General features: G+C 40.8%; 1 protein-coding gene across 4 annotated transcripts in view; it reads right to left on the bottom strand.

The window, feature by feature from the left end:
• The window catches only part of cadps2 (Ca++-dependent secretion activator 2), a 189,061-nt gene that overhangs the window by 34,852 nt on the left and 140,462 nt on the right, over positions 1-13,747 (bottom strand). For all 4 annotated transcript variants that reach the window (XM_016499462.1, XM_016499466.1, XM_016499480.1 and 1 more), the window contains exons 15-16: positions 7,924-7,987; positions 7,691-7,814 (exon numbers count right to left, since the gene is read on the bottom strand). In XM_016499462.1, the coding sequence (XP_016354948.1) occupies positions 7,691-7,814; positions 7,924-7,987 (188 nt within the window). The remainder of the gene's footprint in view (positions 1-7,690; positions 7,815-7,923; positions 7,988-13,747) is intronic.

Genomic DNA, 13,747 nt, shown 5'->3' with positions numbered 1-13,747 from the left:
AGAAGAAAAAAAGTATATATATATATATATATATATATATATATATATATATCACAAATTTGATCTCCACATTTGACTTGATCTTTCACAAATTTGAGCTCACATATATATGTTGAGTTCAAAATTAATGCATATTTCATAAATTAATTGTATTCTGAATTATATTCTGAAGCACAGTATAAAAAACTTAAATGAGATACTTGAAAAACAACTCTGATAAAAATCAGAGAACAATTACAGATACCTCCAGGCTTTTGGTGATAATCTGGCACCTGGTGCTAATTTCCTTAATTATATGACAAACCCTTATCTATAGAAAGTAAGAATCCAAGGCACTTCTTCCGATTCCAAAACATGAAAAAGCCTTTATTCAGACATGGCTCAATCTAGAAACATACAAAATGACTAAAACACTGCACACTGATTCATTTCGGCCATCCAGCCTTCCTCAGATTGTGTCTAATTAATTTAAATGACAAACCCTATTTAACTGGCAGCATTTCTCCAATTTTCACTAAGATTGCAAGAAGGGGGGAGCACTCTAAGGTGACTGAAACCCTGTGACAGGAGGTTGTCCAGATGAAGGCCAAAGGGATGACCCTCACAAGAGAAGTTGGTCATCCCAAATCTGTGATTTCTAGAATATTGCAGCTTTACAATGACACAAATTCATTCAAGTCCCCCAAAAAGGCTGGATGCGCATTTAAGACAAATACACGAGAAGACAGGATAATGCGGAGACTCTTAATGGAGAATCGGTTCAACACTGCAGCTGGAATTGCTCGCCAGTTCAGCGCTGAACAAGGTATGGATTTGTCTCGGCACATTTAAGAGAAGTCGGACTGAAAGCGCACTCTGCAGTGACCAAGCCTCTCATCAGCAGAAAGAATCAAAAGGCTAGGCTCACCTTTGCTGAGGAGCATGTTGTGTGGAGAGAGGAGAACTGGTCCAAAGTTCACTTTAGTGACGAGACTAATATATGGAACCCTATAAAAAGGTTCTATTTAGCACTAAAAAGGGTTCTGCTAATGTTACAAGCCGAAGAACCCTTTTCTGGTACAGTTTAGAACCATTTTTCTTAAGAGTGTACAGCTAATATTCCTTTATTTTGAGCGATGAAAATGAACAATATTTCAGAAAAAATCAAGTATTTATAGATTGTGCTCTAATTTTGATCTCCACTGTTCTAATGAACCCCAAAAACCAAGTTGGAGTCAGGATCTAGATGCAGAAAAATGATGTTTAATGGCTCAAAATAGAATAGTAATCCATGGCTTGAATGTAGAACACATGACATGGTGTGTAGAGCTTGACCATAGCAATGAACCATAAAGGGTATGTACAAACAATAATCCACAAAGGCAAGAATGAACCACTCAGTTAAATCAGTGTTTCCCACCTGGGGTGCTGTCTTACGAGTGCAGGGTTGCTGTGTAAAAAAATCCTTTTCTAACATGCTAAAATGTGTATAAAACATTTAATATATATAATTGATATCGGATGTCTTAAATAATAACAAATAAGATACACAGTAAAGGGGTCATATGATGCGATTTCAAGTTTTCCTTTCTCTTTCTTGGTGAATAGATAAGATCCCTAAAGTTGCAAAGACTAAAGTCTCAAACCCAAAGAGATATTCTTTATATCATGTCTATGTCAAGATGTGGGAAGATTTGCATAACGCCACCCAAATGTTCACACAAAGAAAGAAGGCGTAACTTTATTGTTGCTGCCACCGCCGCCGCCATGTTGTGAAGATGCTGTGTGTTTCGTTGTGAAAGCGAAAATACTTTGTTTGGCCTTCCAAAAGAGGACACGACTAGAAACCAGTGGTTAAGTTGTATTTACAACACTGTTCCAGAACAGTTCAACCCAAATATTCAGATGTGTGCAGAGCATTTTATGGAGGACTGTTTCCTGATCCTGGGATAGTAGACTACAATGCCGACTGTTCTGACTCACAGACTGTAAGTATGTTTTCATATTTAAAGAATTTGCCACTGACGATTCAAACGCGAGTTCTGAGCAGTGTAGAGTAGGGCTTGTTGTTTGTAATTTCTCCGATCACAAATGCAGACATGGTTTTATGTTTACGCGGCGCGAAGCAACGCAACGCGTAAAAAGACAGTATAAGTCATTATAATCCATAATTATGTCTCCACTGGATGCAACAAATGCCTCGTTTATAATAGGTTTTAATGTTTTTGCCTCATCGCTCCGGGACACGCCATCACAGTATGGTAAGGGCCGTAACATTTCCGTCACACGCTTGAGGTATTCGGCCAATCACAACGCACTGGATAGCTGGCCAATCAGAGCACACCTCACTTTTCAGACCGATGAGCTTTGTAAAAATCGACTCATTTCAGAAAGGCGGGGTATAGAGGAAAAACAATAATGTACAGTATGTGCAAAATAATGTGTTTTTTGAACCTTAAACAGCATAAACACATTTCATTACACCAAATACACAAAATAATGTTCTTTTTAGCAACATCATATGACCCCTTTAAAAAAAATCATAATTCTCTCCCCCTCAGCATGCGTATGTTTTTATGTCAGTATGCGTGTGTTTTATCTTTAATAAATAGCGTGTGAGATGCGTGTGTATGACAAAAGAATATGGACAGATTTCTTAAAAGAAAAGCTCCAGATTCTTCTGGACCATCAACTTCATTTTCATGTAACAGTCCAGAGCGCTGAGAGATCAAAAACAAGAAAAGACAGTACATCGATAATTACTTGTCATATGGCTTCATCTTTATTGGAGATTCATCTTGTCCTCTTCCTCTGTGTCTGGTTTGTGGGGACAAACTGTCAAAGGAAGCAATGGTTCCTAGCAAACTAAAATGGCATCTGACAAAAAAATAAATAAATCACCCATCTCTAGTAAGCAAGGACACCGAATATTTGAATCAATTAAAAAGGCAACACGAAAAACAAGAGGAAGTTATGATGAAGAGTGCAAAAGTGTCAGAGAAAGCACTGAAGGCTAGTTATCTTGTGGCTGAAATAGTAGTCGAATCAAAAACCCCCCACAAAATCACTGAGACTGTAATCTTGCCTGCATGCAAAGCCATCATTAACACTATGCTAGGCCCACAAGCTGAGAAATAAATATCAAAGTTTCCCCTGTCAAACAATACAATTAGCAGCCGAATAGATGACATGTCCTCAGACACTGAAAGTGTGGTTTTAGAAAAAATCTGATCCAGCGGGAAATTTTCTTTGCAGCTGGATGAATCAACTGACATAAGTGGGCATGCTCAGCTCTTGGCAAAAGTTAGCTTTGTAGACGGTGAAAGCATTAGAGAAACTTTATTTTGTAAATCAATGCCTGACAAAATAACGGGAGAAGAAATATATTGTGTGACAACAGAGTATCTTGAACAGGAGGGTTGAATCGGAAGGACTGTCTCAGTGTATGTACTGATGGGGGCGCTGCCATGATGGGGAGTACGAAGGGCTTCATTAGCAGAGTCAGAGCACAAAAACCAAAAGTGAAAAGTTTTTTTACATAGGGAGGCACTGGTAGCAAAGACGCTCCGGAAGGAACTGGGATGGGTGGGCCAGGACCATGAGGCAGAAGAAAAACTGGCTCAACAATCAACCCAGAAAAGAGTTCAATGGGCTCTGATACAAATATAAAGACAGTACTAAAAGTACCTGACACAAGGTAAAGACATTAATGGCAATGGCATGAAGCTTGAATCTTCTAACAATGGTTCCCTTACTTGTCACATTGTTCAAAGGTAACTTGATCTCCTTCGTGATTATGACAGAAAACTAAAATTACCCCCTCATTCTCGAAGGAAGAAAAAATTGCACACTCGTTCTTAACCATGGCGCACCTCTTCTGGGTCTCAGCTTTTTCACTCACCATTTTGACACTCACATTCTCAGTCTCGGTGCAATTCCTCCTTGTGTAGTTTCCACATTCACATTCTCAGCCTCAGCACTCACGTTCTCGGCGCTCTCGCTCTCAGCAGCCTCAGTACTCTCATTCTCAGCGCTCTCACTCTCAGCGGCCTCGGCATTCACATTCTCTGCATTCTCGCTCTCGGCACACTCGCTCTCAGCGGCCTCGACACTCGCATTCTCTGTACTCTCACTCACAGTGACCTTGGTACTCACATTCTCTGTGCTCTCTCAGCGGCCTCGGTACTCTCATTCTCGATGCTCTCACTTTCAGCGGCCTCGGCACTCACATTCTCTGCGTTCTCGCTCTCAGCTGCCTCGATTCTCTCACTCTCAGTGGCCTCAGTACTCTCATTCTCGATGCTCTCGCACTCAGCGGCCTCGGTATTCTAGTTCTCGGCGCTCTCGCTCTCATCACCCTCAGTACTCACGTTCTTGGCGCTCTTGCTCTCAGCGGCCTCGGTACTCTCATTCTCTGTGCTCTTGCTCTCAGCAGTCTCGGCACTCTCGCTCTCAGCGGCCTCGGTACTCTCGTTCTCAGGAGCTCTCGCTCTCAGCACCCTCAGTACTCACGTTCTCGGCACTCTCGCTCTCAGCGGCCTCGGTACTCTCGTTCTCGGCGCTCTCGCGCTCAGCACCCTCAGTACTCACGTTCTCTGCACTCTTGCTCTCAGCGGCCTCGGTACTCACATTCTCGATGCTCTCACTCTCAGCGGCCTCGGTACTCTCATTCTCTGTGCTCTCGCTCTCAGCGGCCTTGGTACTCTCAGTCTCAGCGGCCTCGGTACTCTCACTCTCAGCGGCCTCGGTACTCTCATTCTCAGCGCTCTCACTCTCAGCTGCCTCGATGCTCTCACTCTCGATGCTCTCACTTTCAGCAGCCTTGGTACTCTCACTCTCAACGGCCTCGGTACTCTCGTTCTCAATGCTCTCACTCTCAGAGGCCTCGGTACTCTCATTCTTTGTGCTCTCGCTCTCAGCGGCCTCGGTACTCACATTCTCGATGCTCTCACTCTCAGCGGCCTCTGTACTCTCATTCTCTGTGCTCTCGCTCTCAGCGGCCTCACTACTCACATTCTCTGTGCTCTCGCTTTCAGCGGCCTCGGTACTCTCATTCTCGATGCTCTCGCTCTCAGCGGCCTCGGCACTCACATTCTTGGCGCTCTCGCTCTCAGCGGCCTCTGTACTCTCATTCTCGATACTCTCACTCTCAGCGGCCTCAGTACTCTCATTCTCGGTGCTCTCAGCGGCCTCAGTACTCTCATTCTCAGCGCTCTCGCTCTCAGCTGCCTTGATGCTCTCACTCTTAGCGGCTCTTGGTACTCTCATTCTCGATGCTCTCGCTCTCAGCGGCCTCGGCACTCACATTCTCGGCGCTCTCGCTCTCAGCGGCCTCTGTACTCTCAATCTCGATGCTCTCACTCTCAGCGGCCTCAGCACTCTCATTCTCGGCGCTCTCGCTCTCAGCGGCCTCAGTACTCTCATTCTCGGTGCTCTCAGCGGCCTCAGTACTCTCATTCTCAGCGCTCTCGCTCTCAGCTGCCTTGATGCTCTCACTCTTAGCGGCTCTTGGTACTCTCATTCTCGATGCTCTCGCTCTCAGCGGCCTCGGCACTCACATTCTCGGCGCTCTCGCTCTCAGCGGCCTCTGTACTCTCAATCTCGATGCTCTCACTCTCAGCGGCCTCAGCACTCTCATTCTCGGCGCTCTCGCTCTCAGCACCCTCAGTACTCACGTTCTCGGCACTCTCGCTCTCAGCGGCCTCGGTACTCTCGTTCTCGGCGCCCTCGCTCTCAACAGCCTCGGTACTCACATTCTCGATGCTCTCACTCTCAGCGGCCTCGGTACTCTCATTCTCTGTGCTCTTGCTCTCAGCGGCCTTGGTACTCTCACTCTTGATGCTCTCACTCTCAGCGGCCTCGGTACACTCATTCTCAGCGCTCTCACTCTCAGCTACCTCGATGTTCTCACTCTCGATGCTCTCACTCTCAGCGGCCTTGGTACTCTCATTCTCTGTGCTCTCACTCTCAGCGACCTCGGTACTCTCGTTCTCGGCGCACTCGCTCTCAGCGGCCTCGGTACTCACATTCTCGATGCTCTCACGTTCAGCGGCCTCGGTACTCTCATTCTTTGTGCTCTCGCTCTCAACGGCCTCGGTACTCTCGTTCTCGACACTCTCAGCACCCTCAGTACTCACGTTCTCGGCACTCTCGCTCACAGCGTTCTCGGTACTCACATTCTCTGTGCTCTCGCTCTCAGCGGCCTTGGTACTCTCATTCTCGATGCTCTCGCTCTCAGCGGCCTCGGCACTCACATTCTCGGTGCTTTCGCTCTCAGCGGCCTCTGTACTCTCATTCTCGATGCTCTCACTCTCAGCGGCCTCAGTACTCTCATTCTCGGCACTCTCAGCGGCCTCAGTACTCTCATTCTCGGCGCTCTCGCTCTCAGCTGCCTTGATGTTCTCACTCTTAGCGGCTCTCGGTACTCTCATTCTCGATGCTCTTGCTCTCAGCGGCCTCGGCACTCACATTCTCGGCGCTCTCGCTCTCAGCGGCCTCGGTACTCTCAATCTTGATGCTCTCACTCTCAGCGGCCTCAGTATTCTCATTCTCGGCGCTCTCGCTCTCAGCGGCCTCAGTACTCTCATTCTCGGCACTCTCGCTCTCAGCTGCCTTGATGCTCTCACTCTTAGCAGCTCTCGGTATTCTCATTCTCGGCACTCTCACTCTCAGCTGCCTCGATGTTCTCGCTCTCAGCAGCCTCAGCTCTCACATTCTCTCTGTGCTCTTGCTCTCAGTGGCCTTGGTGTCCTCGAAACCCTCGGACCCCTCTCTAGCCATAACAATGAACCATAAAGGGTACGTACAAACAATAATCCGCACAGGCAAGAATGAACCACTGGGTTGAATAACAAAGAGAACTAATCAGAAAACAAGAGACACCTGAACCTAATTAGCAAGAACAAAGGAACTACAAAGACCATGAACAAAACTACAAGAGGAACATGGACTCAAATGTCAATTTTCAAAATACAAGACATGACAAGGCATAAGGTCCTAACAACTGTGTGTGTGTGTGTCTGTGTGTATACACATATATATATATATATATATATATATATATATATACTGTACACATTACAAGCTATAATCAAAGAGTGCTTTAATTATCTGAAAGTTTTCCAGACAAGTGCAGTGATGGATTTTTCTCTTTTTCTTAGCATTATTGAACAGATCTATTCATTTATAAGCAAATGCATGGTTTGTCTTCAATCCTTAAAGCATAACTGTGTTTACATTAATTTATTGTTCGATGTAATTGGCAGAATACGGCTAGTACATATGCAGAAAAAATAATTGAAAGGAGTTGTTTTGTATTATAATATATTTTAAAATGTAATTTATTCCAGTGATGTGAAGCTGAATTTTCGAACATTTAAAATTTTTATCAATTAATATTTTTTTTGGATATTGTGATGCATTCTTTGATGAATATAAAGTTCAAACAAAAGCATTTAAAAAAACAAAAAAAAACAAATCTTTTGTAACATTATAAATGTCATTGCTGTCACTTTTAATATATTTATTGCATCCTTGATGAATAAAAGTATTTATTTTAAACATGAGTGGAAGTTTTTGTGCTGGAGCCACTGAAAACTCTGGCAGGTGTTCCACTGGATTTTCACTTACTTGTCTGAACAACCGGCCCAACAGGGTCCCAAAAAAAAAAAAAACCTTACTGTTGAGCCCTGAAAAGTATTCTGTGAGAAACCTTCGATCTGGGCGTATTCGGTCAGCTGGGAGTAATTGATGAACGCAGCTTTTTCCAGGCACTTCTGAACTATCTTACGCATCTCCTCAGGTGGGACCGGCGTGGTGATGTCTTTCATCAGAACCTAAGAAATTACTCCCTTATAACACTTTAAGCTATTTTATCACAAGCTGGTACACTCAAGATATGGATATAATATGCAAAGCATGCAAAGTTAATTGGCAGACACTCACCCTTTCCAGAAGAGAGAGCATGGCTTTAAGAGCCCCCTCCGGTCGCCCGAAGGGGAAACAGTACCTACGGGAAAGAAGACAAAAGTAAAACTCGAGTGGTAATTAACTGAAGGCTTAAAAAGAAAGAATACTAGCAGAAGCTGAAGGAGTCAGTCACAAACCGCTGTTTCTCATCTATCATGGGACAATAATTACATCTCTTAAATAGAGATGTTTTCCAAAGCCTGTTGAGGAGGGACAGGTGTCAGCGTGCGTACGGACAATGCCAGGTGGGATGAATGAAGGCCAAAGGGAAGTGCTTCTCATGGAGGCCTCACACCACAGGTGTGAAAGTGCTCCCTGAACAGCCCACAACGTGTTTTTCAAGCATGCGGGGCAAGAGGCACACTTACCAAGTGACTCAACAAGCTCTAATCAGCTTGGGTTGGGCACCGTGCTTAATCCCCGGCACGCCCCACACTGGCCTTGCCTCTGTCTGCCACTCATTTGCATAATCCAAGATGTTGTTCGTAGCTTTTGTTTGAGTGGTTTTAGCTGGTTATTAGGTGTCGCTGCAACCGCAAGACTAAAACCCTCTTTACTAGTGTTTCCAGCGCTCTACAGGAGGGCCAGCGGGAGGTCGGTTCAAAATGAGGACCCAAGAGGAGGGGGTGTGGTAAATGAGTAAACGGTAAACTGCGATATTATACAGTGGTTATCAACTGGTTTGGCTTCAGGAACCAGTTATTACATTATTATTACATTGCCATTACAAGATTGATGGTTTAGACAATGCTTAAAGGAATAGTTCACCCACAAATGAACATTTGATGAAAATGTACTCAGACTCAAGCAATCCAAGATGTAGATGAGTTTGTTTCTTCATCAGAACAGATTTGGAGAAATTTAGCATTATATCACTTGCTCACCAATGGATCCTCTGCAGTGAATGGGTGCCGTCAGAATGAGAGTCCAAACAGCTGATAAAAACATCACAATAATCCACAAGTAATTCACACAACTCCAGTCCAGCAGGTAACATCCTGTGAAATTAAAAGATGCATGTTTTTTTTTTTTTTATTTTTTTTTTTCATAATAAATAAAATAAAATAATTGGAAACTTTAAACTTTTTAGTATTTTAGTAAGTATTTATACACTGCTGTTCAAAAGTTTGGGATCTGTAAGATTTTTTATGTGTTTAATAATGTTTCTTATGCACACCAGGCTGCATTTATTTGATAAAATTTACAGTATTATTCGGATTTTTTTTACAATTTTAGGTGTCAATTTTAATTAGTTTTAAAATGTAAAAAGCTGTATTTTCAGCATCATTATTCCAGTCTTCAGTACCACATGATCCTAATTTGCTGATTTGCAGCTCAAGAAATATTTATATTTGTAACCAATGATATATATTAATTTCCTTCAAAAAATTAGTACTAAACAATCCTTCTAAAACAGGTAGTATTACTTATCAAATACTAATGTGATATGGCTATATTCATTTGATATCAACTGGTAGGCCTACATACAACAATGCATCTTTATTGCTGGCACAGCTTCCTATACTTGTTCGGAAACAGTCACTGAATTACTGTACATGATTACTGTACAATTACTGTACATAAACTGACTGTTCTCAGAAGTGACTAATATCAGTTTGAAAAGTGTTTCTTCCAGGCAGTTCCCTCAAGAACACTGAATCACTCCCTCTAAACCACTAATGTGTGTGTGTATACATGCATTTTGATTGCAATCTTTAATTGCAAAATAAGGCTCTTATAAAAACCAAAGATTTCATTTATGATTGTAGCTTAGACTGTAGAGTATGGAACAATTTAAGCATTTAAGCAAAGATGAAAAACAATAGCCCTAATGTGATATTTCACCCTTAGATGGACATTACATGATGGACAATTCTTCCCATAACTCCTAGAAGTTTCAATCTGATGTGTTTTGCTTCCTGCACAACAAGTGAATATCACTTAATCTTAATGAGAAAATTACCAAAGAACCACATACAAATCAAATAAAGTAATAAGCCATGAGAGGTCATAGTAAAAGTCTATGTATCGCACAATCTCAAGTGGCTTTTATAATACAGCAGCACCAGCAATATAATAAAATATGCCAATGTTTAATATTCAGCTAAATGCATTTTTAGTAAAACAGTTCTTTCACTAAAAGCATGTGAGTTAATATAGAATATGCGGTCGCAGGTGTCTTTTTTTTTGTTGTTGATTTGAAAACGGCTCGTCCAGGTAACATTCAAAGCTGAACCGTCGCTTTTATAATTAGTCATTTCTAACAGTATTAAGTACCTAATGCCTATAATGTTGTAAGCATTTGTAGAAAGACCTTTCTAACTAATGCTACTAACCTGCAGCGTGTTATGACATTATAGCTGTTGATGAGATTGTGTAACCCACCCACCTGTGGTGCATTTCCTCACCTGCTGTCATTATGAATGTGTTTACCAGTGTCACTGAAGCAGATTTGATCATATAACTATTCTTAGTTCATGCTATTTTGTGAACTGCAAAGTCTGTGATGTAAATGTTGCTCTGGCTATTCTGAGATATGAATGAAAAACTAGCTAATTCTTGTGAAAAGAAAGTACACTTTAGCATAAAAAATACTGGAAATAATATACATAAAAAATATATACTTAAAGGAATAGTTTACCCAAAATAAACATTTGCTGAAAATGTACTCACCCTCAGGCCACCCAAGATGAGTTTATTTCTTAATTGGAACAAATTTGGAGAACTTTAGCATTACATCACTTGCTCACTGATGGATCCTCTGCAGTGAATGGGTGCCGTCAAAATGAGAGTCCAAACAGCTGAGAAAAACATCAAGTAATCCATACGACTACATCTTGAGAAGTGAAAATCTGTGTTTGTAAGAAACAAATCCATCAAGCATATTAACTTTAAACGGTCATTTCTCATCAAAATACCAGGTTATAATTTGTTAATAATTCATAATAACACTTATTTCAGTAAAAAAGTCCATCCCCTGTTGTCCTCTCACATCAAAATCCACTGACATGTTTATTTGGAACTGTTCTGGACATTTTTCGCTATTTCTCTCCTGATTCAAAACCAATTTTAGACAGAGGAGGCATATTTTTAATGATGGATTTGTTTCTTATAAACACATAGCTTTTCTTTTGATTGCAAGCATATGAAAATTCATTATTTTGTATGTATACAGTAGTTGAGTATTTAGTAGCATATGGTTACCAACATTCTTAAAAATATATTTTTTTTATTCAACAGAAGAAGGAAACTCATACAGGTTTGGAACAACTTAATGGGGTGAGAAATGATAACAACATTTTCCTTTTTGGGTGAACTATCCCTTTAAGTACATCTGTAGTTCATAATTACGCAACCATTTCTATTGTCTTGAATGTAAAATGTACTGACAAGCGTGTCAGTCGGCACATCAAAATAAGCTTACTTCTTTAAAGCATGACAAAAGATTACCAACACATAATGATTTAAAGCAAAACTAATTTTGACATTAATATAATATGCATTTTGTAAAATTGTGTACTAAAATTGTGTGCTAGAATGAAACATAGTGATGAAAGTGCACTCCCTTTTTATGTACACCTCAGTGGCTTTTTATTTAATTAAATATTATATCTGCAACTGAAGTTTTTAAGAATATAAGATTTGAAGTAATCTACAAGTGAACATTCAATACAATATTTTTTCACAAGGGAGCTTATTTACTTATAAAGTTATCAAGAGTGTGGCATTTACATCTTTCTTGAAAGTTAGAGGTATTGTTAATCTCAGTGTCCTTGATTCAGAATGCAGAATGTGTCACATTAGAGCAGATGCCCTTAGACACAGAGGATTATGGGATTTAGGCTACTCACTGGCATACCTCTCAGAATGCATCACGTTCAGATGTCCCGACAAAACATCCATCTCTGGTAATTGGTTGATTTCCATAAGTAAATCCACTGCTCATTCATTCCCCGAAGTGCTGGAGTTGAAAATGGAATAAAATGGCAGGACCTGAAAAGAGCAGTGAGAAGATATAGGCTATGGTTGGTTTCAAAAACATTGAGCTGCTTACACTGAAAAACAGTGCAATAAAAAATAAACTACTTTACCCAATTTGAAAGGTTAGCTTAAATGAATAGTTCTATCAGGACAACTCTCGAAAGATTTTAGCATGGTAATGGATATGACAATGTTAATGTATTTGGTCTCGGCGGAACTGATCTGCTACTCCTAAATTGCGGTCCCTCCGGTCTGCACGTTACCGTGACGGGGCCGTTTTTGAGACGCAGTGTCCATCCAGTGCGGTGTTACTGTAAAACAATAGATAAGCAGCGCAGTGGAACGACGCGAAGACGCGTTCTGTAAAGACAGATTGTAGTGCACCATGAATTAAAATATAATAACGAACTCTGTGACTTTACTTACATTGCTGTTCAAAAGTTTGGGTTCAGTAAGATTTTAATGTGTTTTAAAGAAGTCTCTTCTGTTCATCATGGCTGCATTTATTTGACCAAAAATACAGAAAAAAACTGTAATATTGTAAAATATTGTTACCATTTAAAATAACGTTTTTCTATTTTCATATACTTTAAAATAGAATTTATTCCTGTGATGCAAAGCTGATCGCTCTACAGGAGGGCCAGCGGGAGGTCGGTTCAAAATGAGGACCCAAGAGGAGGGGGTGTGGTAAATGAGTAAACGGTAAACTGCGATATTATACAGTGGTTATCAACTGGTTTGGCTTCAGGAACCAGTTATTACATTATTATTACATTGCCATTACAAGATTGATGGTTTAGACAATGCTTAAAGGAATAGTTCACCCACAAATGAACATTTGATGAAAATGTACTCAGACTCAAGCAATCCAAGATGTAGATGAGTTTGTTTCTTCATCAGAACAGATTTGGAGAAATTTAGCATTATATCACTTGCTCACCAATGGATCCTCTGCAGTGAATGGGTGCCGTCAGAATGAGATTCCAAACAGCTGATAAAAACATCACAATAATCCACAAGTAATTCACACAACTCCAGTCCAGCAGGTAACATCCTGTGAAATTAAAAGATGCATGTTTGTATAGGCATTTTAACATTAAACCATTGCTTCTGGCAAAAATACTAGTCCATAATCCATAATAACGCTTCCTCCAGGGAAAAAGTCCATCCACTGTTGTCCTCTCACATCAAAATCCACCAACGTATTTGTTTAGAACGGTTTTGGCTTGTAAACAGTGCTTGATCTGTTTTCTCCACCTGATTCAGACGAGACGACATTTTCACTGGAGAAAGCAATATAATGGACAGAGGACTCATATTTTAGCCAGAAACAGAGATTTGAAGAAAATTGTTTTCTTTATTATAAACATGCAGCTTTTTGCTTCACAAGATGTTAATTGATGGACTGGAGTGGTGTGGATTACCTGTGGATTATTGTGATGTTTTTATCAGCTGTTTGGACTCTCATTCTGACGGCACCCATTCACTGCAGAGGATCCATTGATGAGCAAGTGATATAATGCTAAATTTCTCCAAATCTGTTCTGATGAAGAAACAAACTCATCTACATCTTGGATTGCTTGAGTCTGAGTACATTTTCATCAAATGTTCATTTGTGGGTGAACTATTCCTTTAAGCATTGTCTAAACCATCAAATAGAAATCTTTTCTAACAATATAAGTCTTTATTATCACTTTTTTATCAATTTAACACATCTTTGCTGAACAAAAGCATTCATTTCTTTCAAAAAAAAAAAATGACTGACCCCAAACTTTTGAACGGTAGTGTATATTGTTACAAAAGATTTCTATTTTGAATA

Source organism: Sinocyclocheilus anshuiensis, unplaced genomic scaffold (assembly GCF_001515605.1).
Source record: "Sinocyclocheilus anshuiensis isolate Anshui unplaced genomic scaffold, SAMN03320099.WGS_v1.1 scaffold1054, whole genome shotgun sequence".
NCBI lineage: Eukaryota > Metazoa > Chordata > Actinopteri > Cypriniformes > Cyprinidae > Sinocyclocheilus > Sinocyclocheilus anshuiensis.
Note: the sequence above shows the minus strand (reverse complement) of the source record. Positions and strands in the feature narration are given on the sequence as shown.